Here is a 25,178-nt window from a genome sequence, read left to right as displayed (position 1 = left end):
AGGAAGTGGGGGGTGAGAATCGTGCTTGTTCCTCCTGTTGCTCTTTTTATTTTGCTTTCTTCTCTTGCATCCAACAACAAGCTCATTAAACTGCAAGCAAACTGACATTTCACCCTAACTTCTCCCTCTCTCTCTTGTTTCACATCATTAAGCAGCAGCGTGAGGCTCAAAGGTAGCCGGGCAAAGTCTTTGAGAGAAATGGCTCGCCTGGCAAGCAGGCGTTTTGATGAGCTTGTCACTCCCTCACCCCAAACATGCCTCATTAGTAGTTCAGTCGAAACACCTATCTGCACCCCCCTTGCACACACACACACACACACACACACACATGCACACACACACACATGCACACACGCACACATGCACACAAACAGTTTCTTTCTCTCTCTGTCTCCATCTCCCATCTCTCTCTCTCTCTCTCTCGCCCCCCTCCTGTTTTCCAGCACTAATTAGCTGGCTTCTCCCTCTTCTGTGCTTCCCCAGTCACATCTCAAAGGGAGACGGATATGATTTTTCTTTAACCCAAAGGCCAACTTAATCAGCTGAATTAATGACTTTATTACCCGTTAGGCTCCAGGCCATGCAACACATTTCTCTCCAATGCCCAACGCTCCTCTCTCTATCTCTCTCCCACTCCTTCTTTTACCCCCTGCAGGAATTTTTACATTTCAAAAATAGAAATAGACAAGAGAAAGAGAGGCAGGGAGACTAGGAGACGGGTGGCAGGAATACATTATGAGGAATATAATAATTGGACAGATATGGAGTTATAGGTGCACCCTAATGACTACTTTAATAATCAGCTTCGAGCCATTAGAGACATCCCAGCAGATAAGCTTCCGAGTGCATTTGTAAAAAATAATAACATAAACTTGCATAGTTTTTCAAAATCTCTGCATCTCAAGGAAAAACAGTATGTGCTTCTCACTATTTTTGCAGACATCCATGCTATCATTTAGATTTGTTATCAATTAATTAACAGTTCATTCTATCCTTAAATGGAGACATACACTCACTGTAACTGCACAATAAAATCCACTGCAGAGCTCAGTGTCTAAACGCTCCTCTTTTAATGGCTAAAATACGGTAATTAGTTGATACATCAGTGTCTGTCGGCAGATATATTACCACAATTGAACAACACTACTGATAAGGAGATGCCCCATTAGTCTTCTCATTTACTTGACAAACTCTAACAGAGCCCAAGGCCTATACATTGAATTAGGTTCATCCAATGACAATAAAGTAATGAGGAGCTTCCAAGTGGGAGACTGGCCCTGGGAGCAGACAGATTCCTAACTGCCTCTCACGTCAAAGCTCAGATACACCTGAGATGACTGGCTGCTTTAGGTGGACAGCTTGCAGGGAAAAGCACCAAGAGCAGTGATTAGCATGCAGAGTAATGCTGCATATGTGTTGCTCTGGTGTGGTTTCACTGTTGGGCTGCGTGGGGGCCCGGCGTGCATCATCGCTATACCGCCTTGGACCACAAATCATTGCAGCATTAACCCATTCCAGCTTCTTTCTTTTCTGTTTCTTTTTCTGAAGCCTGAGGCCAAAGACAGGGATTTGCAAATGGCAATAAATCTGCAGAATTGGGCAGTAAAGAGCAAATGTGCAACAAATAACAGCTGAAATTGTGCTGATTGTCATAAATGGCAGCCAAAGAGCCTTGGCACATAACTTTAAAGTAAAGCTTGAAGCCTTAAGGACTAAATATCTACTGGCCAGCATTGCCAGTGCAGGTTGTGTATTGTCTGGTGAACTGATGGCAGCTACATACTGAGCTGAGTGTAATCCAGTAAAAGGAATAAAACTTAGCAAAACAACTTCACTTCTATTTTAATTGAAAAGTGTTTTGGAATATGATAGTGTCCTTTTTCTCACGCGCACAATTTTAATGTGCTAATTATATTTGCCTGAGATGAGAAATTCCCTCTCCAGTCTGAGGCCACATCACCATCTCATGTTCTCCTAATCTCCTTAATATAACTAATTTTCATATAATGTGTCACTGCATGTACACACATACACACACAAATACATTTAGTGTAATAAAGGTGCTAATTACAAACAGCAGTCTTAAAACATACTAAACATTCAGTTTTTTTTTTTTTTTTAAACTATTTCACAATTTTCCTTGTATAGGTGGCCCACCGGTGTTTAATGAATGCAGTGAAAATTCAGTTTTGACTGCAAGGCATAATAAACAAGCACACTGCAGGAATATGCTAAAGATGGCTGCAAGCTACAATATATTTCTCCCAATCAACACCATTATAACAATTGATAATGTGGTTATTGATGTGAACCGCCTCAGATTAGAAAACACTCATTATCAGGTTACGGCAACCTCACAAGAGGAAGACAATTACATGTGTGAAGAACAGGTGTGTGCATTCATTCAAATCAATGCGGTGGGCTGAACTTAAACATAATTTTCACCTATATGTTCTGTCTATTTATATTCAGTTCAATTCTGCCTAAAAGCAGGTAATTACTCAAAAATGTTTTTTTTTTTTTTTTATAATAAGCTGTGAAAATGGTCTATTAGTCATTTCACAATAAAGATGAAGATGATCCAAGTAGTCATGTTGTGTTTTGCTTGTTGAGAAAAGTTCAAATCCTACACTTTGTCAGAATAAACATGTGACTAGGTATTAAAGCTAGTACTAACAAAAAAGAAAACAAAAAGTTTTCCACAACTTTGAAATGTCTCCACCTCACACCTGAGCGCTAATACTACATGCCAGCAGCACTGCTGAGACAAGCAGGGTTGAGAGGGGAAAGGTGTGAGTGATGGGTTTGTTATCCCCTCTCTTGTGAGGAACCAGCATCCTCTCTTGCTCTGTTTTGTACAGCAGCACCTGTCCCACAGGACCCATTAGTCAATTACACCTGAGCGCTGCTGTTTAATAAGGGCTGAAAAAAAAAATACCTGAGTTCCCAGCATCAAACACTTCCTCTGCCGTACACTCTTCCTGTGGTCTACAGTAATGAGAACGGAAGTGCTTGTGTGTGTGTGTGTGTGTGTGTGTTTGTGTGTGTGTGAGAGAGAGAGCGGGAAGAGTGCTTTTCTGAAAAAGGGAAGAATTATTCATTAGCTCTCTCTTTCGCTCTTTCAACCCTCCCTTCCCCCCCGATCCTCATGTTCAACAACTCTGGGGCAAACGCAGAATTGCAAATTAGCTCCCGGAAAAATCGAATTAATTGGCCATCCTCACAGGCTTCTTGTCAAAGTTTGGGCTGATGTGTCAACGATTCCCCAGAACTCAAAAACAGCACAGCACAATGTGGCAAGCGGAGGAAAACAAAGGAGCAGAGCACAGCACTCCATAAAAAACGACTGTGTGTGTCAATTAATAAGAGCACTTCAATCAGGGGCAAAACTTTTCTGCGTTGACTTTTCCTAACTGCACAATAATTCATCCAGCCGAGCGGCTGTCACTTCATCCTCTCTGCAATTTTTGCAATCAATCAGTCTCAATTTAGAAGTCAACTTTCACCTATGGGGTTCCTGTGGCTCTGAAGCCAGAAAAATGACTTCGCTGTGGCTTGTCCTGCGGCACTGAAAAGGAAAAAACATCCGAACGATTGTGGAACATAGTGACATCTTAACCACAGGATGCAATTCAGGTTTTGAAAAAAATCTTGCAGTTTTTAAGATTCATCCTACAGCTATATTTTTCCTTCTTGATGGAGTATTTACAACCCTTTTCTGTGTCAAACAACATGCGTGCTAATGTGAGAGCAGATTTCCTCCAGTGGCTGTATCATGTTAGCGGATTCATGTGATGCTCTGAACAGCTTTATACATGCAGGTCTACTGTATCCATGAAGCCGGTGAGGAAGAGAGCTGCAGCTGCATTCAGCATGCAAATATTTAGCTTAATACGCCATCTAGTGCTGTGTAAATGTATTACAAATGAATGTGAAATGTCTTTCATGTTTTGACATCATTTGTACTCCCTATCAGCAATTCAGATCTAACTCATCAAAATGACAAAAAAAAAAAAAGAAAAAAAAAGAATCTGATTTGAATTAGTTTTTAGGACAAATAAAGCATAAATTAGTGATTCTAAAATATTTCAGTAAACTCCATTCAACTACAAACCAAATCATTTAATTCATTTATTTAAATAAATACATATAAAAATACAATGTGTTCTCTGTACAATTGAGTATGCTGCACTTTTAAAAAAGCAGGCAGATCACAGAATTGGGATAACAGTCAGAAATGTGTCTTTTTGAATGCCCTGGGCTTAACCAGCCACTCTGCTGGAACAGATTAGTCACTGATGTAACCAAGTGCCTTTTTTAATCCAGTCTCATCTCATGTCCAGGGCTTGTCAACGACATCATACTTAAAGATCCACATGAAACAGGCCTGTGACCCTTTCAGTCCCAACTCACAGCTTCGAGCCTCAATATAAAGTCTGTCCATTAATCAGAGCACCGAGCGGTATTTACAGGCAAACATGATCCAGACGGCACAGGCGTTCTCTGGATAGGGAAACACCCGAACACGGACCGCCAGCCTCACATGGTCGCCACGACAACAGACAATCTCCTCACAGAATGGCGACCTACACAAACACAACAAATACATAGCAAATAATAAAAAGTGATGTAAAGGTAAAAATAAAAACAAAATTCAGTCTAATAAAACATTAAAGTGTGCAATTTAAAGCTCAAACAAGTCTAGGTGGTTTCCTTCTCACTTAAAAGCATTTTGTCAACAGTAAACCTCAGACAACCTCAGTGATGTGTACTCATGTAACCATGGCAAATGGAAATTCTCTCTCCTCTTGCCCCCTCTACAGGGAGGACAATGTCTGTGTTGTGATGCGTCCTGAAATATCCCACTCAGAAGTTGTTAACTTTGTTTCCCCCCCTCACCTGAGGCAGGTAGTGAAGGCTCTGCGAGCGTTGCGGTGCAGGAAGTGGATGGGGAAGCCTTTAAAGGTGTGTCCATCTGGCACTGCCCTCCTTACCGCATCCTGGAACTCCTCGTTGCCACAGGAGACGCCGGTGCAGCGCTCAAGCTCATAGGCTGACAAGGCTGAGGACAGCAGGTAGGACAGGTGGTCGTCCCAAACTGTGGTCAGCTCCATGTCCTGGAGAAGGAGACCACAGGGCCCGCAATGCAGATCTCCATTTCTTAAATTACCCATAGAGACACGACACCAAACTAACTGGGTCCCAGACACAGAGACTGAATTAGTCATTTAGGTCCCGAGGTAAAAAACATGAGGCACCTTTATGGTAGATAGTCTCTACTCTGTAGATGTCCATAGTTTCAGAGGAGGGACACACAGTTGTGAATAAAAGTATAACTCAGTCACACTAAATTACAGGTCAGTCATAGGGCATTCAGACAATATGGTTATAACTATATTAACCAATTCAAATATTATGTAAATTCAAATTATAAATGGATTATACTCTAAAAACAGTGTACTTTAGAAAATAGTTTTGATTTAGGTAAAATATGAGCTGCTTACCCCTGTAGTTTTCAACTTGTAATGCAGTTTTGGATTATGTTTTTATGTGAAATTAATCTCATTTAAAAAGGGAAAGTTTAGGACCTATATATTAATTCTAAACATAAAAAGGTGGATATTTGGCCAACAGAGGACCAATTTAAACTGTGACTCAGTTGCACTGAACATCAGCAGCTTTATTTCTCAGCATAGTTTGTAGCTGAGCGAAACATAATCAAAAAACTCTCAAACCTGCAGCTTGTGCTTTACCTTCCTGTGCTCAGACACCAGGAAGCGCATCTCCAGCTCCAGCTGGTTGCTAGCAGCAGCGGGCTCCAGAGAGGGGGCGCAGAGCGGAGGCAGAGGGGGCAGGGAGGTGGTGGAGCCTGGGGCGCAGACCGACTTCAGAGCCTCCTCGCTCATTGCCTTCCACCGAGACTGATTCTAAAGGGAAGGGCCAAGAAATTATTTACAATATAGCCATTCAGCTGACACTGTTATCTAGAGTAATGTTTATGAAACTGTTATCCAAGGAAAGTCAACTAACCACGACTGCACTTTTCAAACGCTCTGCCTCACCCAGTTCAATGCATCCACACAGGGAGCTGCCCAGTATGAAAACTCGTTCTATTGTTGGCCACTGAGCAGCTCCACTGGAGCACATGGGTGTTCATTTGCTCAAGGCCAACTCAGCAACAGTTGTTTATAATTTATGTACTCATTCATGTTCACCTACAGTTTCTGAGCTGGTCTGAGATAGCAAACTGACAACCCTCGGGTCACAAGGTCCTTTCTCCAACCTCTTGGTTGTTGCCACTCAGTTGGGGCTTAAAAAGAAGTTGATTAGTCCTTCATCTGCAGTATAACCAAAATTATATACAGTATAAATTAAACTATCGACCTACAACAAAGCAAATTCCACCTGCCTGACAGTTGATATTAACATAATTAACTAAATGTGTGGAAATTAAACAAATGTGATGAGGCACATCACTGTTGGTGGCGCCACTTACACACTGTACACTGTACTTGGGACACACCTACTGTCATTGTATTAAGGTGTTTCATCCAGTCCCCTTGCCACAGTCTATAAAATCCAGAAGCTTTGAGCGTCGGTGCACAAAGCAAGCTCCATAAAGGCATGGTTGGGTAAGTTTGGCACACACACACACACACACACACACACATGCGCACGCGCACACGCACGCGCACACGCACACACGCACACACATGTATATACAAATGCTATTGATAAAAAATAAAAGCGAAAAACATCTTAACAAAAATGAGTAATGACAAGAAGGAACCTCAAGAGATATGACTTGAGAAATGATCTAAAAGATGATGGTTATTCTGCAAGCGTGGAGATGATGCCAGACTAAAACTCTCAGCTGAAACAAATACAAATGAAATTGGCAGTTCCTGCCTCACCTATTCCTTAGTGGGAGGAAACAGTGAGGTGACACATCTCTTACCTGGAAGTCAAAGACACAGAGCTCCACAGCGTCAGAGGGCTGGCAGTTGGCCAGGAAGGTCTGGTGGTTGAAGACGCAGCCAACAGTGCGGTAGGGGGAGGACGGTTTGGGCTGGGGTGCCAGGGGCGGGGCGTCTGGATCTATGGCCTGGTGCAGGTACCTGATGACAAGCATGGGAAAACAAACCCACTTAGTCACTAGTCACACTACCAACCACAAACAGGGTCTAAAAAGTTTGCAAAATGTACACACAAACTAATAGCCATCAAAAGTAGCCTTTTTGCAGATTATGAACATTATATCTCATGACTGTATGGAATATCTCAAAGAGTCAGTCAACCGATGTCGACCACAGTTTTTTCATGTAGCCATAAAATACAGGCCATGAGGTTTGTTCATAAAGCATGTAGTCTATAGCCTGATGTGGGAAAACTGTTCAAGGAACTGAGTTCAAGTTAATGAGATGTTTTATGTAGTTTCCAGGAAATAAGCATTTTTAGGAATTCAAACCAGATCACAGCACTAAAACCAAACATCTAATCAGCTAAAGACCATGACAAAACATTTTCTTGGAAAATGCTCAGCTCCAAAGGTTGGGACAAAAGCTCTAATGTATTACAGGATGAAAAGACCCTTAAAAACCTAGAAGGCACTTGGAGAGTGCAGACTAACTAAATAACTCACTGGATAAAAAAACATAACCACTGGAGAAGAGCAAGAGAAAACTCAAAAGGCAAAGTTTTGGGGGTCGTGCTTAAAGAAAGTTTCCTCAAACATGAAACACTCACATCTCTATTTGAAATATGACTCTTCTAATTCCTCTTCCGTGCTGAAAGCATCAGTGACATAAACATTAATGACAGCCTTTCCTAATAATTCAAATCTGATTTAAGTATCCCTTGTGCTGTTTCAAAGAATCCATGCTTGGATGTTGGAGGGGAGAGAGGGTGGTGAGTCACTGGATAATCAGGTGCCCATCTCCTATCATACTGGCATAGAAGAGAAGTGCACTTAAAATAAATAAATAAATGAATAAATAAACTGACCTGTGCGCTGTCAGGCTCTCCCAGAAGGTGATGCTACCATCTGTGCCGCGGGTCATGACCCAGGTGTGTGGGCCACCCTTAGCCTTGGTGCCCACACACACGTATGCGTCCAGGCCAAAGCCCAGCAGGAGGCTGCACAGCAGGGTGGCATGATCCTCACAGTCACCCTGGAGCCAACACACACACACACACACACACACACACAGTGCAAACACAAGTGTTTGAATTCTACTTGAAGCGACCCCATCAAATATTGCGATGTCAACATCATGTTGGTTTATTATTTACTATACTATCTAATTCTTTTAACCCTGATGAGACCAGAACACCTTTTTCTTTTTTAAAATCACAAAATGCTAAGCTTGTACTCTGATGTGTGTGCCATCTGACTTAATCTCATATTTACAGTCCCTCTCCACTCCATTCCCCTGAATGCTGTAAAAATTTAATCCCTGTGGAGACAAAAATAGATGTAAAAGTATAGATGTGACCTCAGTCAGTGGACAAACTCAAGGAAATCATTAACAGTTACAAGTTTTAAAATCAACCATAATAAAAATATTTTATGGTTAGTGACACGGTTTCAAAACAAAAAAAGGCTTGAAATATTTCACTTTATGTATAATAAATCTAAAATGTATGAAAGTTGCACTTTTTTTAAACTAAATTGCAGAAAAAAATGAACTTTTCCATGATATTCAATTTTTTTGAGATGCACCTGTAGCATATCACAATATCCAAAATCCCAGACGATATCTCATCTTGGATCATGATATCAACCTATCATTATATATTGGCCAGCCCTAATTACTTAGTCTCTCTTCTCTTTTCTGCCCATTTCAAAGAGGTTTTAAAAACTTTAAGGACAACAACTGCACCACTGTGCCAAGACAATTGTGCTGCCTTTTTCATTCACCACCAGTCTGAGACAAGAAATTTACTTAGCGTAAATTCCTTGTGTCAATACACCACTCTGCTTAAACAGAAATAATACAACATCCTCTTCTCACTGCACTCATACCCTTTATCAAAGGGTTGAACATGCACGAGAAAGGTCTGCTGGAAAGGAAACAGGATTTGCTGTTGTCAAATTGTCCATGACTGTAAGCAACTCTTATTGTAGTCGTGCAACTTTTCCAGTAAAGAGGCCTGGGTTAAGCTGGGGACTGGAGCTGCTGCGGCTGCGTGCTGGCTCAGGCTACGGGGAAGTCAGAATGATAGATGTTACCCAGAAGTGCTAATATGGATGGCAGCAACGGAACAGGCTGGGGACTGACGAGGCTAAATTAATTTTCCCTGGAATGAAACTCATAAATCACAGCTGACAAGGGCCACTTTGTGAGAGCTGTGTTGCGTTGTGTCTGTCTGCCAGCCATGCACAGAGGAGGTGGAAGAGACGCAGAGAACATTTATCCTGTGGTGGTCTGGGAAATTCACTATCTAGTCCACAGATGAAAATGCATCAGTCAGTCAACTCTGCACAAATACCTCTTCTTAGAAATGACACAATCAGCAGTACTCAGAAATGTAGTGGAGGGTAAACCGGGCTAAACTTAGTTCACTTGCCTTCTCATTTTCCGATTAGAGTTTACTGACTTTGTAAGTTGATATAAATCTTTATGACATTAATTTGTAGAACACATCATGCTAAACTGATGCAAGTTCTGAGGATGAGGCGTTTAAAAGGAAATATGATCTGAAAAAAATCGGAAAATAAAATAAAACAAAACAAAACAAATAAATACTAATACCTTGAACTGCTACTACTTCTAATAATAAGTTTTTTTTTGTTGATGGTTGCTTAACTTATAAACATGAAAGCCACATTTTACCCACCTTTTCACTGACAACTACATCACTAGTTATACTAATTAAATAATAACAGCACTACAATTTGTATTTGCAATATTTTTAACTATAGTAGTGGTACCAGATAGAAATAGTGCCATTATAAATGTACATAGATTATTAATTAGGGATCGACCAATATATTGACAGGCTATTGGTACTGGCTTTAAAAATAAATATCAGTCAGAAAAGTATTTTTACCTGAAATTGGCATTTTTGTGACTTTTTTTTCAAGCAGTACATGGGGGGAGGATATTAGATATCAGCCTTAGGGGAAAAAAAAAACAAAAACACACACACACACACACACACACACACACACACACACACACACACACACACCATTTACCACATCGTTCCATCATCCAAGCTGTGGATGTATGGATGCATGCCTCGCACATTACGGCACAAATAAGACAATAATAAAGCTAACACCTGCTGAAACTTCTCTCTTTGTTATTTACCATAATTCAAATGTGCTTTTTGTTACAATTCCACATAAAAGAAACCACTCTTGTGCATGTAGATCCGTGCAACTGATATTTATTATGTAAATTAAATCCATGTAAGTTGTATCGCTCTGAGTATGTGGAAGATTTTTTCACCATGGATTAACTGCTAACTTCAGCACTTTAATAGAGACTCTGGCTCTACACACTTTTAACTGATTCCCCTGGAGAGGAAATCCTGGACTGTGCACCACTTCAACCACAGCCACTTAACCGGGGAGGGGTGGAAATGTGCCCTGCTTTTATCCTCGGGCCTTACGTCTGTGTCTTTGGGGGATTAAGCAGTCAAGTAAGTGCACAGGCCTCAGAGAAAAATGAGTCCTTCGGTGTTGTTGCTTTAATTGTCGAGTGTTTCTTTAGCCAGGAATTTCTCCTTACCTTGCCTCTGCACAGGAAAGCCATCAGAGTGCACCACTGCTCCTGCTTGCCTCCTCCTCCTCCAACCACAGGGGCCTTTTCATGGGCCAGCAGGCTGACGAAGCGAGCGGCCTGCCGAGGACTCTCCAGGAGCCGGCCTGCCCGCAAGACACGCACGTACGAGCACACCGGTCTGTTCACACCATTCTCATCCTGCAGATCACACAGATTAACACCCAGAGGAGAAGGGAGGCAGTGTGGAGTGACATATGAATCTAAGGGCGCCAAAGAAAAAGTTGGTGGTTCTGAAATCCCTAAAGTGGCTTGGAAGGTCCTCATCCACAAAAACAAAACACACTAAAGCAATTAACTTGTTTCAGTGGCCAATAGCAAAAGAATACAGCTGTTATGACTGACTCCCAGTGATAACTAGCGTGCTATTCTTTCTTTAGGTTTTGTTGTAAATAAGAGCAAGTCAGAAATGTTCAAAACTTGCTGTTTTAATTGGGGTTAGAAAAACAAATTAAGCACAAATATACGATACAGTGATCACTTGTGTTCCTGTCCTTTCTTTCCACATGCAACGCACCAGAAACAAAAAAAAGAGCATCAACCTGTGCAAAGATCTTGACCATTTTGGATTGGTGAGAGGGTCGGATCTCAAGGAACTCCCTCCACCACTGCTTGGCATAAACCAGGAACAGCCTCTCCTTCTCTGCGGTCTTCTGCCGTTCCAGTGATTGCTGGATGGGAAATGTTCAGGGACATCAATTACTAAACACAATTTCTGATCTAACTACCCCTAATAATCGTTATAATCACAATCAATCATAATCATGAACAGGTGCTAACAAATAAAGTAGCTTGAAAGTTAAAAGACAGATATGTGCAGCTACACCAAGCTCTCAAACTTCCAGTGTTGAACACTGCTGAAAAAATGCTGACCCGTGTCCGGTGACAGTGGAGCAGGTGGCGGCAAATGTTTTTTTTTTTTTTCCTTCTTTCATTTCCTTATATTTTCATCAGAGGTAACGCTGAGGTCAAGTTAGTAAAAGTCCTTCAACGACCAAGTAGAAGAGAAAGATTTGGCCTGAAAATGGCTTTAACATGGGAGTGACATCCCTTTTACACCAACACTGGTTGTTGGTGTGAAAATGGTATCAGTTATACTTGCTTTTGGCTCTGGTCTGTACTCATCTGTATAAATTCTACTTGTTCAGCATTCCAGACTAACATTTATTTGACAGAATCAATTTTTTAAAAAATGTTGGGGGCGGGGGGGGGGGGGGGGGGGGGGGGGGGGGGGGGGCACTGAAGGCACGTGTTCATTAAAACAGAGGTTTGAATCACAGCAGCACTACTGAAATCAAATTAGGAGTAATTCAATAAATGAGAAAAAAAACTATACTAAAGAGCAAAAACTCATTAATGAGACGTCTAAGTTTGAAGAGACTTGAATCTTACAGTGTCAGAGGAATTTTGCTAATGGATTCATGAAGTCATTCCTAAATTCATTTGCTAACAGTAAGTCAGTCCATTAATTAATAATTAAGCAAGCAAATGAGGAGAATGAGCTTGACCAAAGACTCCAGTGTCCTGACCTGTGTGGTGATGATGTCGGAGCTCAGAGTCTCTGTCAGAGGCGGGTAGAGCTCCAGACTGACATTCAGAACACCAGCTGGCACTTTACATTCACTTCCTGGTGAAAACACACACGCACACACACACACACTATAACTGATTGCTGTTGCCATGAAACAAACTGGCAAATGGTACACATATGCACATATGTTGCATTTCCACCATTTACTGAACTAACTACATTAAACATGTTTTGTGTGTTTGGTGTATTTACTGGCTATTTTGAATTTCTGAAAGATCAACGATTGGTTATGTGCATGATGGATAGTAGATGCTGGAATAGATTTCACAATGCAGGCTGTTTTTAATCCAGTGTGTAATTCTTAGTAATGTACAGTATGTTTAAGAATTATTTCTACAAATTAACCTACAAAATGTTAACTTGTGATCAAGCAGATAAGCTGTGAGATTGAATCATTTAAATTACATAAGCCGTGGTGATCAGATGATGCAGTTGGTTCAGATGGTGATATAAGTGATCTTTAGAGACTGTTATAAATCAATATTGGTATAACTGATAGCCTCAGGCTGTATGGACATTACAAGGGCTACAATAGATGCAACAAAGTGTATGGATATTCGCTATAACTACCATGACCTACATCTTGTAATCTTAGATCTTTGCTCAAAAAAAGAACTACCTTTTAACAAATAGTAATTTAACAATAAAATTAAAAGCAATGTGAAAGACAACCACTCCTCTGTTCAGCTGTAGTAGAGTCACACTTCCTCACCAACTCCCATCAACTCCACAGCCACACAGGTCTTCCTGTTGGGCGAGCTGAGGACGGTCCTCCAGTCCAGGAAGTAGGAGGAGACCAGCGTCGTCTCATTGGAGGTGTCCGTCTTGATCAGCACCAAGTGAACCGGGTCGCAGATAGACAGCATGGTGGTGGCATCTGCCATTTTACTGCCCTCTCCTGCAAGACCAGAAGTGTTCAGAATCAGGTTTAAGTAATAATCTGCAACATTTTCACAGAAATAAACGGCCATTTTTTCACTCTCTGTCTGTAAACGTATAACAACACATTAACACGGTTGAAAACAGGTGGTGACTTACAGTGTTTGTAGTGATGTTTTGTCATTTTAGGGTGTAATTCCGTTCTCCTGTTGGTAAAAATCACCAAACTCAGTGCACCCAGCGAGCTGCTGCAGTTATGATGAAGCTTAATGGGAGAAAGAAGTGAGCTCTCCCTCTTCTATGCTGGATTTCTCCCTGCGTGTTTGTTCTGACCGTGAAACATTACAGCTATCGTTTCTGTTTTAGATCCTTGAATTTATATTTCTTACTGCAGGCGCACTGAAAATATCACCCAGTGATGTTAGTGGATTCAACAACAAACAGCACCAAAAATTCAATGTAAATAGCAAATCCGATGTTTTAAACAGTGTTAATGTGTTTTATAATGTAAATTTACTTTAATTGGAGTAATGTTAATGTTTTTTTTTTTTTTTTGAAGGCTATATTACCCTCAACTATAACCAGGACTGATAAATGGAATACATGATGTTATATTGTATACATTATATAATATGCAAGAAAACAAGAACTGATTTAGCAACAATTTAGCCTTGACATTGCCTCAAAATGCTGCATTTTTATACATCCTTTATACTAAGAAACAGTTTAATTGAAAACGTACCGATGTGGTCTCTATGGATCTCTAAGAGGAAACCCTCTTGCAGGTCCGGCTCACAGGCACATGGCACTGGCTTGGAGTGAAACCTCTGGTTGCGGAAGTGCAGGAAGAGCGTAAAGGTAGAGCACACCTGGCCAGGTAAGGGGTCCGGCTCCTGGAGGTGCTCCAGGAAAGCCTTACCACCGACCACTTGTAAATAAAGGTATCGCCGGGTCGGGTCAATGTTGGCTGAGAGGAAGGAGAAAGGACACCTGATGTGAAAGAAAGCGGGCAATGCCGCTGTCTTGGTCAAGATGTGAGTGTAAATGATTTTTCTCACTTTTCTTCAACTGCGTCAGGTCTTTGTGAACAAAGTGAGCATCAGGCTTTGAAGGAGGAGGAGAGCCCTTTTCTGTATCTGTAGGCATTTCCTAGCAAACCAAACCAAAATGACCAAAGTAAAGCAGTAAGAAGATGATTTTACAGTGACTGACACTCAATCAAGTTTAGCCATATATATACAAATAAAATGGAATTATTATTATTATGTCAAAGTGCCTGAATTCAGACAATTCTGCCAGGATTATTTTTGTATTCAAATGCTGACAATAGTGCAAAGAGACCAGTAAATATGTACATCTGAAAAATTCCCTGCCCCTGTAGTGGTGAACCTTGGCAAAGTATAGCTCCTTCATCACGTCATCTATGATGCCCCTGCGCTGCAGAGCGTGCAGGAAATCTTCCTCAGTGAGAGTCTGATGTCCTGGGCCGTGATCGTCCTTCACAGTCTCAGCCAGCACCTCTCGGATCCTCCCGTGGATATCCATCTGACAACCAAAGAGCAACACGTCAGTGTAAGGTGAACTGTATTTCTGACAGAAAGCAATGCTCTTATTTACTTCACCTAAACAAAATGAAAACCAGTTTGATGGTCATTTGGCAGCTCAGACATTTGTGATTCAATCCAAACTATCTTAAGATGGGTCATTTGCCATTGAAGGTAAATTACATCTACCTGGGTATTTGTCCCTGCACCATAACGACTGATGGTAAATGAATCACTGGCTAGAGAAGGAACGAGGATTAATACATCATGAAAATACTGTACTGATATTGCACATATTTTGTTGACTAAACCCTTACTGACCTTCTGACTGCATGGCAATTTATAGGTCGAATGGTTTTTAAGTTACACAAAACCCAGGTCTTTTAAGAAGAAAGAAATTAAAGATTAATCATTCATTGACTTTAACTGAGTTTTGTTTATTTAGGGGGGTTGTTGTCTTATGTGGCTGCAGGTCCTGGGTTACAGACCTTTTCATTCTCCACATCACACTATCACAGTAACCAAATCATACATTATTCAGTAAACGTTATATCTATATATTTTCCATGACTGTTGTGTTGTACTGTACGTCTGTACTGTATGCTGGACTTAGCCATACCCAGTAAAGCATGTAGCTGTGTTACATTAACTAGCCAACATTAATCTACAATATTTAGCTAAAAATGTCACTATCTAGAGAGATAAATGCATAAGTAGTGTCGGCTCACCTTGACCAGATGGCTGTGAATGATTTGCCTGAGCTCGGAGTCTCTCTCTGGAGGCACAGACATCCTCAGGCTAACTGGAGCTAGCTACGTTAGCAACAAGGCCTGTGGGCTTTCTGCAACAACCACACACAATGTTTGAATTATCTTACCAAGCACTGTCACAGGAATGTATCTGACGTATAAAATCCCACCTGACAGGTAGAAAAAGTCCTGACCATGTACAGTCTGTGGTCCTGACACAAACAACTGTCAGCTCAGGTTTAAACTGTGGCGGAAAAGCAGGCGGGAAGACGTCCACCGTGCTGCCTGACTGCCGCTTCCGGTCAATAAAGAAACATGAACAACTCAGCCCTCATGTAAATAAAACGCACGTCAAGCATGACAACAGCTCTACCAGATTTGGCTGTAAGCAATGTTTTTTTTTTTTTTTTTTTTTTTTTTTTTTTTTTAAATTTGGACTCAACTGATGAAACACTTTTCAGTCAGGAGTTGTATCGGTGGCCAGGCTGTCGTCAGAGATCCGCGACAGTCAGTAAAGGACCGGATTGTAGTTTTTAGAGTTTGTACTTGTGAGTGGCAGGACTGTCAATTATAAAGTCAAGGAATTAAAGAGAGACAGTTTTCTTTTACTGTCATTATCAAACCCAGGAATCCAAATTTATACACACTGATTTGCATTTTGACCTAAAGGAAATAAATACCTGGAGTCCAGCTCGGCCAGCACTGACTCAATTTATAATTCATTCGATTATTATTTTCGCTAAATAATATACCCATAAAATATTTTGGCTTAAAAAATTACCCTCCTTTTACATTTTTAAAGATTGTGATTTCAAAATCTATTTGTCAACTCTTACAAATTTAAAACTCAGAAATCACCAATTAGCAGAAACTATTAAATTACTTCCACATGTCAAATTTACTCCTATTATTTAAAAGGCCCTGAAGGTTCTGTCTTTCTCTCTTTCCTATATTTTATTTCTTGTTCATTGTAATTTATTTTTATATTTCTTTTATGCTGAAGTATATTAACAGAATCTTTTCTAATGAAAAAAAATGTAGGTAACATGTATACTTAATGTGCTTGTCTTGAATTTAATCAGATAAAGGAGAGGAGAAAGAGCATTGATTCAACTCGTGGTCAAAATAAAATTCTGACTATAATAGAGCTCAGCAGGGGAGAGGAGCTGTGATCGACTTGCTGCAGGCCTCTCTAAACACAGAGCGAGTTAAAAAGCATCCAACCACACAAGGTTATGTTATAAAAAAGAAATATTTTATTTAAGAAGGAATTCATATTTTGTTTGCTTTTCTAAACACCATCATGTTCTCACTGCAGAAGAGCAGTGTACAAAACCTCCCCTGAATCTTATGTGGGGAATTGAAAAAAAAGAAAAGAAAAGAAGGGAATGGAATGCTATGGTAAATAAAAAGTCTTTTCTGGGCGAATAAGAACTGAGTAGAAGCCACATCCAACAGGGGTAATCATCCAGTGTCTCAGAACAATCAATCACTTCATCTCCACGAGTTCGTACATGCCAATGACATATTTGGTGTTCAGTCGTCTGTGACATAAGTTGAGCTGTATCACATCTCTGCCTCCTGCATGTTGCTCAATGCAGTCCGAACATGTTGTAGTCTTGTCTGTGCAGCGATGGCCCACAGTGCTGTATGGAGCTGATTTTGCTATATTGGTCGGAAAACCTCGCAGCGCTCATGTTTCTGTGGAACCATATGACTCACCGAAAGGCACGTTAAGTATCCCAACCAGCAAATGAATAAACATGGACTTGTGTATGTGCTGTGTACTTTGTCGTAAGCGTCTCATAACTTTAAAAGAAAGGTGCTCTGCTGAAACCTGTGAACTGCACTGTGATCGTAGCTTTAGTATTATATTGGTCCCGATCAATCTACCAATCTAGTCAAACTGTGGGCACACGTTTTAAATGAATCAGTCACACAACAAAAGGTATCCCACGGCAAAACTAGGGACCAGCATCACTCTGTGGCTGCCGGTCGTGTCAAAGACCAAACAGAAAGTTCATTCCAGGGAGGACGACTGAAATGGACAGCTTTGCGTTGCTTGGTTTTCCCCAAGGACAACAGTGGGATTAACCTGAAAATACACACATTGACCCAACCAGTGGGTAAATACACGCACTAGGCAACAAGGGACCTGACGACTTGGTTGATCCGTATGAGAACTAAAAGCTATGAAAATGTGTTTTTATAGTAAAAAAATAAAGGAACCGATTAACATTCTAGCAAGAGTTTAATGCATCAGCGAGGCCAGACCAGAAGCATCCGGTCACACAAAAATATATCAGGCCTTATTGGAAATGCCCCGCTGATGCAAATGGAAGAACGAGAGGTGGTCTGGAAAACTTCTAAATACATGCATGAAACACAGGAAAAAAAAAATCTGTATTGTAGTTGACCTCTAGGTTCTGGAGTCTCAACTTGTTGAAAAGTCAGCACACACCATGTGAAATGCAAAATGTAGAACATGTCCACAGATGATCGATAAACATCTGACGTTTACAAATAAAGAATGCAAAAATAAAATTGTCAGAATATTCTTTTTCTTTGTACTGCACCTTTAGTAAGTTTTTTTCTTTTTTCAACCCCCCCTTCCCACCCCCCAAAAGCGTTGTTATGATACAGTACATTCATCAATAGAGACAAAGGGAAAAAAAAAAAAAAAAAGAAATCAAAAAATCATCGTGCTGGCACCAAGATCCTGAGATGTTACTATTTTTGTTGAGATCTTACATGAAAAATATACACACACTCATTTGATCTAGCGCTCTGGCATTTTGACCTTAAGAAATAAATACCCCCAGTTATGAACAAATTACCATCTAAACCTACTTAAAGAAGTACCTAATCCCAGGTACTGGTGCAAAATAAAAGTCAGTTTAAGTGACCAAGAGTTTTTCACTGGAAGTACATCCAGCACACGAGCAGTCCAGCAGCCAGGGCTGTCCCGGCACTTACACCGAGCACAACAGGCTTCCAGTACTGCCAGTTTTCTCTTTTCCTCTCCGAGTCGCTCAGTCTCTGTTTCATCTGCTGCACCTTCTGTGCAGTGCTGGCGATCCTCTCCTCACGGTGCCGCTTTCGTAAGCTGAAACAGTGGCAAGGACAAGTGGTCAGCAAACAATTTTTTTTTTTTGTTAAAGCTGATAAATCACACGCACTGTCACAGAGTATAACAGTTAAACTGTATAAAAAAGGCATACTAATAGAGAGGGAGTAACGAAAGGGGGTGGATTAAGTCTCTGAGAGCAAATAGTTATCTTAAGCCAGAGGTATATTAACAATTAAGTCAAATGGAAATGGCGCAGTCAAACATGGCAGTGCAAACAAATTAGAGTAAACTCGTGGCTTTATATTTTTGATTTACAGGCCATACCAGTGAGGCAGATGGTTATTCAAAGGGCTTACTGTAACATTGGAAAACTGGAAATAGTGTGGACAAAATCTCAGAACAGCTGCAGCGATAAAGTGGAAAATGAAGCTGAGTATGAGTGTTTGATGGCTTTTCTGTCATGAAGATGCTGATATCCTACAACAAGCTGAACCTCAAAACCATTCATTTTGAAAGAACTGGTCTTGAGCTGTTCGCACAGAGACGGGAACAAAGGCCTTGCACTGGCAGGGAAATGGAGATATTTTGCCATAAGGCAACACAACCAACTGGGATATTTTAGACCTATTGTGCACTTCTACACACTGGGGGCTGGTGTGAAAAATGAGACTGCTGCTACTTACTGCCCAGCATTCTCTGCCGTGTTGTGGTCTTGGCTGCGTGTGGCGGCCAGTTCCCCTGTTGACCAATTTTGTCCTGAGGCAGGCTCCGGCTCCGGGCCGGGTGCTGGCTGGCCATTGGGCCTGTTGTCGTTGAGGTGAGGTCTGGGTGGTGGCGGTGGAGGGGGCAGATCTGGCTCTGACTCATCTCTGAACACCACTCGCCGCTTGTTCTGCTACAGAAGACAACACACAAGGATGAGCATGTTCTCACAATGCATGACGGAGACAGACAGAGAATCTCAGAAGAGTGCTGGACAAAGACATCTGTTGTCTCCTGCTGTCAGAAGAACGAAAACACTGCTGCTTAACTGGACATTATGACAGCATGGCCAGCCAGTGAAATATGCTTGGCCATTCAATCCTTGAATGTTTATTCACAATGGATCTCTCAGTGACCAAAGTTATCTCTCTACTGGGTCATTTTTCTTTATAGACATAAGCAACAATGGCAAGATTTTCAAGAGTTGCAGTGAACTAGGAGTAGTGTGGATTACGAAATAGCTACATTAAACCTTGTTTCCACCACAACAATACTTTTGAGGAACAAAGACACCTTTACCTGTGTCGAGTTGTCTGTTGAGATGAGCCTGGCTCCCTCAATGACAGCCATGTAGGAGAAGCGGAGCTGGTCGGGGGTCTGGATCAGGCCCATACGGTATTCCCTCATGTCCAATAGGACCTTCTGGATGTTCACTGAGGATGGATCCTTCCTCTTGTCCATCTGCAAAACAGATTAACATGCTTATAATACAGCTGAAAAGAATGTGTGGCTCAGTCTATTTTGACAAAATACGGGATAACCTACTCAACCTGGGGCCCATAACATCTATCTGTTTGGAAATATGACTGATAAGCTCAGCCTTACAGCACAGTTTAAATTTCAATATTTCCAGGCATAGAAATATTAAAAAAAGATGTTTCCTGAGAGAGGAAGTGCACAGTGACATTTACCCTTCCTGTTTCAATGTATAAATTCAATGTCATCTCGAATGCAATGTTTATGTAACAATGGTAAGTGAGCACATATCCATGACCCATTGTTTTCACTTCAGCTAAAAAAAAAGTCATGAAACTAACATCAGCATCCAATCTGACCCTCTTGCAAAAGCTGAAACCTCTTGGATGAATTCCTCTCTTTGCTCTCGACCTAACCATCCTACAACATTCCCTGTCCAAATTTGCTGTCTTTGGTCATATTTGGGCTCCATGTTCTCACCAGGACGAGGCAGGTGTCCACTAAGGAGAAGGTCCCTGAGCGTCCTATCCCAGCGCTGCAGTGCACCACAGAGGGCCCGTGCTCCTGACCCAAGGAGCCCGACTCACGAACCTTGAAGAGGAAGTTGAGGAAGGAGGCGGGGGATTCTGGGACACCAAAGTCAGGCCATGTGGTATAGTGAAAGTGGTAGATCTCCCTGGACTCCCCTGTCTGGAACAAGAAAACAACTGATGTTGATCAGTATATCTATTTGTCAGGTGAATTCATGACTGAGGCATTTGTCTTGGTGTGGTTAAATTATGGAACTGAAAAAAATCAGCAGTGGCAAAATAAGACTGTTTTTGATGGCATTTGGAATTAAAGACCTATTTCACACCTGAAATATGTGATAATGAGAATAATTTAACAATAACCAATACCATTTATGGCTTAGAGTTTAAAAAAATATAAGTTAAGACATCTGATGACTTTTTCAGGACCTGAACATAACAACTAGAGGCAAGAAAGTAGAAAAAGGAATGAAACAAAGTCCAACATGAAGTACTAATGGACAAAAGCTACATAACAACAGTTGCAAGATATCACCTCTGAAAACTACTCCAGGAACGAAAAACGGATATTCATCTAGTGTCTCTCGAATTCTCACCTTTATGTTTTGCAGTTCTAGCACTCGGATTATATAATAGGACTGATCCTCCTCCGAAACTAGCCTCACAACAAACCCCGTGTCTGTGAACGACATCTGTTGCTCTTCTGTGGTGGGCCAGTACTGTGCACACTTTTCCTGTTGAAGAGAGAATTAATGCATTTAATGTACTGAACAGAAGGTTTTCTATCGCTGGGTACTGTGAGACTGTGACTTTATTTTTAAGAGATTTTAATCCACCAACGCAATTCATCTTTTTTTAAATCAAAAATATAATTATCAGCTTAATTAAAGGGATACAACACCTTCAAAAACATATTTCAGCAGATTCAACCTTTGACTTGTTTCTGCCATGTAGCACACTAACAACTTCAGGCTTCTCTCAACCCTGATAATATAAAACAAGTCAACTTTTATAATTTTATGCTTTACACAATCTTTCAACACAGAAGCCAATTTCTGAGATTGTTTGAGAGACCTAATGACGAGCAGACTTGTGTCAGATAAACCAGGGAAGCTAATTATTTGCATGTCACAACACACCACAGAGCAAAGCCAACGTTCGAAGATACAGAATTAAACAACGCAGCTAGCTCATAAAAAGAAATTCAATCATATACACTTTTGTATGTTTCCATACGGTTGGCATTTTGTACAAAGCTATATTCTTCAATGTACCAATCTGAGTGAAATTAGAAGTTCTCTTAACTCTTAAGAGCAAATATTATCCACCTGATCACAAAGATCCCTGATCAAGTGTCCTTTACTGGGTTAAATTTGACATAATCAGATTTAAAGGGTCTATCTGTAGATTCTCCCCCATCGTAGACCTCCATCACAGCTCAAGAGTACAGAAACAAAAAATGAAAACTGGCCAGACTCCTTGTCAGGTCTGTAACTCCATCCCAGCAAACAAGACCAGTAAATCCAGACAAAAAAGGTAACAGATATCTCAACACTTAACCTGGAGGATAAAGTTATTGTGAGGTTTTACAGAAACAGAAAGGGGAAGAGATTTAACCTCAGTGCATAACTGAATGAGGGACGGTGTAGCACTACAGAGCTGTGCTGCTGTAGTGAAGACGGTGCCACTGCCACAACAGTTAGTTACATGAAAGGCATTTACCCATATGAGACAATTTAGGTATCACCACAGGAAAAAAACAAGAGTCACATTTCCACCTATTCCAGCTGCATCACACTTACTGAATCTGTTACAAATTATAGACAAGAAATTCAGAACTAAGGGACAAGATGTAAAATGATGATGATGAGGCAGGTCTACCAAAACTTTGACAATAGATGAAAGATAAAAGAGATCCATGATGAGTGTGATTTCACTGTCATTTAAGGTAGATGATAAAGTGCACTCACTGATCCCTTTTCTATGACTCTGTTGAGCATTATAACAGCTTTGGTACACTGCTCCCAGATCATCAGCCAGAAATGACCACAGGTATTCCTCAAAGGCCCCTGTGGAAGCAAAGGAAAGGAAAAGAGGCAATTTCACTCAATGTTAAAAATCACACACTGATTCCAAAATCTACACCCATATTGCCTGCTAAAATGAGAGATTTACATTGCTCAAGAGCACCTCACCTGAGATAGAATATAAGCTCTTTGGGCTTCCTCCACCACAACTAAACTTGCATTGATGTAGTCATTTTCAGAGTTTTCAAGTTTTACCCGACTGTGATCATCTGAAACCAGAGGAGCAGCGAATTAAGATTCCAAATTTATCATTCAAAAATAATACAAGATAGATGTTATTTGATATAGCACGCACATGGGCTGACATCTCTGTATCGGTTCAAATTTCGATTCACTGGAAGTTTTGCCACTTTGTAGGGATATTCACTGGCTTGGTTTCGGATTTCCTGTTGAAGACAACAATAGAAATTGAAGTTACTTGCATCATGAAGTGATACTGTTTCTTGTAAAAGATTTTTTTTTTTTTTTGGCATGTTTGCTTTTTTTTTGACAGTCACAGCAGAGAGAGAGGTAGACAGTAAAGGCAGGGGAGAGAGAGAGAGAGAGAGAGAGAGAGAGAGAGAGAGAGAACATGCAGAAAATGGCCTGAGGTTGAATTTGAACCCAGGACACTGATCAGGACTCAGCCTTAACAAGTAGTACACGCTCTTACCAAGTGAGATACAGGGGTGCCCCTGAAATGTTGGATAGTGCAAATGATAGGATGCACATACACAAAACATATAACTCCATCACCATAAACGCCACTGACAGAGCAAAAGTTTTATGAGGTCTTTTGTACTTACTCAAGTTCAAAAAACTAGATCAGTCATTGTAACTGCAGCTGTCCTGTTTGTGACTGTCATCTTGAACAGTCAGCCACTGGCAACTTCAGCACAGACAATCATGTGTTTTATGTTTTTGTTACCAAACATATTTTTTGTTGTGCCTAGTTGAAGCCAAAGAGGGTTTTAAGCCTAAGGTTAAGGGGCACAATCCAGCTGTAGGCCTATTGTATTTAGCTGATCAAAAACTGCAACGTTGCAATAAAGCATTAATACTGATTTAAGTTGGAAGTAACTGAAAAACATGCAGATACAGTTTTACAAAACACATGACATAACATACATGAAAACAACCTAAGTACGAAACTCGTCATGTGCATCACAGGTAGGAGAAGGAGAGCTAGGGTCCTACAGAGTCACATACTCGAGGTATATACTGCAGCTTCAAAGTCCTGACTGATTTAAACTACAGTACTTTTCTTTTCAAACGGTACATGTGCTGCATCGAGGCGGTAGCAGAGAGGAGAATTTGTCTGGTTGCCCCGACAGGATGTGGAATAGCTCCAAATCCATAAACTGATTGTGTAATAAGAGACATGGGTAAGAGCTCAAGTCAGGTTAAGAGTAGTCGCCAACGTTAAGAGGTCCCAGATAAATCTTATTCACTGGTTAGTAACTGTGACAGGATTGTATGTAGACGTGAACCACAGCAGGTCTGATATAAAGCACGACGCTGGGTTCAAAGGGGCGCTACTGGCCCGACTCTCGCTGGTTAGACAGCTGCTGGTAAAACATGCGTTTTTCTCTGGAAGTCCCGACGAGTTCTCAGAAGCTGCATCTGACGTCTGCTAGCGTCAGCCAGCATCATGCTAATCTCGCTCTGGACTGTGGTGCTGCACGTTTTAGCTCACTAGCTACGGAAGTCGGCTAGCGCAGTTTGCTACCTTTCCAAGCTTTTGCAGTCTTGGAAAAAAAATATCTGGCACCGTGCGTGTAACTATTACCGCTATCATTACCTGCTTCAGTCAGTTCTCCAAAAGGGATAAAAAAAAAACTACTGTTAGCAAAGCTGGCTGGCTAGCCATCGTTAGCTATCAAAGTAGCTAGCCAGTTAGCAGCAGATCGTCATAGAAACACATGAGAGGCCCTGTGTCGCGACTTACATTGTAAAGGTTTTGCCATCTTCCGGATGAATCTATATCCTCAAATTCTTGCTCCATTTTTCTGGTACTGGTGCCACGAGACACTCGCTATGTGACCACAAAGTGTTAGCACCGCCGTCCACCAAATTACTCCCTCCCGACAGCCATGTACAGAGCAGAGTGTGTAACCCTGGGGAGCCCTGCGGGGAGTCTGCTCAAGCTCAGTGCTGCACACTGCACACTGCGAGGACTCGGGTTGCCAGGTTTGCAAACCCTGAAGTAAAACATTTGACCTCTCGCGTGGTTTGCTTTGGGGCTATATTGTATTTTCACAGTCCACTACAGATTTTGAATTAATATCTGAAGTCATAGCCAAATAAATTGTCTATTTTGTCTGTAATTGTTTCAAGGCGAATTATGAGCTTTTACAAAACGTGGCAACCCTGGTCACCGAGACAGAGCAGTCAGTGAGCAACCGCAGAAACTGATGCATAACCTAAAGTAATTTCATTTTATCCACCAAAGTTTTGTTTTCATATATGAATATATATCTGTTTATTTTTTTGATTCAGGT

At 41.0% G+C, this 25,178-nt stretch overlaps 2 protein-coding genes across 4 annotated transcripts; both read right to left on the bottom strand.

Annotated features, from left to right (window-relative positions):
• Positions 1-4,107: 4,107 nt before the first annotated feature.
• Positions 4,108-15,849, bottom strand: cep76 (centrosomal protein 76). 2 transcript variants are annotated; one of them, XM_030073268.1, is made up of 14 exons: positions 15,724-15,849; positions 15,533-15,645; positions 14,650-14,805; positions 14,319-14,409; positions 14,003-14,227; positions 13,094-13,279; positions 12,320-12,417; positions 11,333-11,461; positions 10,740-10,931; positions 8,005-8,171; positions 6,959-7,118; positions 5,754-5,927; positions 4,900-5,117; positions 4,108-4,586 (listed from the first exon to the last, which is right to left on the bottom strand). In XM_030073268.1, exons 2-14 carry the CDS (start codon positions 15,593-15,595, stop codon positions 4,448-4,450), a joined length of 1,998 nt encoding a protein of 665 aa, XP_029929128.1. In that variant the 5' UTR covers positions 15,596-15,645; positions 15,724-15,849; the 3' UTR covers positions 4,108-4,447. The 2 variants fall into 2 exon arrangements, with proteins under 2 accessions (XP_029929128.1, XP_029929129.1); XM_030073269.1 differs by having other exon boundaries at positions 15,748-15,786.
• Positions 15,850-17,937: 2,088 nt separating this feature from the next.
• LOC115373933 (tyrosine-protein phosphatase non-receptor type 2-like) lies at positions 17,938-24,841 on the bottom strand. 2 transcript variants are annotated; one of them, XM_030072582.1, is made up of 9 exons: positions 24,626-24,841; positions 22,994-23,084; positions 22,807-22,907; positions 22,582-22,680; positions 21,208-21,345; positions 20,562-20,771; positions 19,905-20,066; positions 19,307-19,515; positions 17,938-18,659 (listed from the first exon to the last, which is right to left on the bottom strand). In XM_030072582.1, exons 1-9 carry the CDS (start codon positions 24,680-24,682, stop codon positions 18,470-18,472), a joined length of 1,257 nt encoding a protein of 418 aa, XP_029928442.1. In that variant the 5' UTR covers positions 24,683-24,841; the 3' UTR covers positions 17,938-18,469. The 2 variants fall into 2 exon arrangements, with proteins under 2 accessions (XP_029928442.1, XP_029928441.1); XM_030072581.1 differs by having other exon boundaries at positions 19,307-19,518; positions 24,626-24,839.
• Between the last annotated feature and the right edge of the window lie 337 nt (positions 24,842-25,178).

This window comes from Myripristis murdjan, chromosome 16 (genome assembly GCF_902150065.1).
Source record: "Myripristis murdjan chromosome 16, fMyrMur1.1, whole genome shotgun sequence".
Lineage (NCBI taxonomy): Eukaryota > Metazoa > Chordata > Actinopteri > Holocentriformes > Holocentridae > Myripristis > Myripristis murdjan.
Note: the sequence above shows the minus strand (reverse complement) of the source record. Positions and strands in the feature narration are given on the sequence as shown.

Coding starts and splice junctions, on each gene's coding strand:
- cep76 (XM_030073268.1), bottom strand. CDS start 15,595: ATGTCTGTGCCTCCAGAGAGAGACTCCGAGCTCAGGCAAATCATTCAC. Junction 8,172..10,739: donor CTTTCCTGTGCAGAGGCAAG/GTAAGGAGAAAT, acceptor TGTTGGCTCCAG/GGTGACTGTGAGGATCATGC. Junction 4,587..4,899: donor GCCTTCACTACCTGCCTCAG/GTGAGGGGGGGA, acceptor GTGTTTGTGTAG/GTCGCCATTCTGTGAGGAGA.
- LOC115373933 (XM_030072581.1), bottom strand. CDS start 24,682: ATGGAGCAAGAATTTGAGGATATAGATTCATCCGGAAGATGGCAAAAC. Junction 22,681..22,806: donor GAGCTTATATTCTATCTCAG/GTGAGGTGCTCT, acceptor TTGCTTCCACAG/GGGCCTTTGAGGAATACCTG. Junction 18,660..19,306: donor ACGGCAGAGAATGCTGGGCA/GTAAGTAGCAGC, acceptor CCACTGTTTCAG/CTTACGAAAGCGGCACCGTG.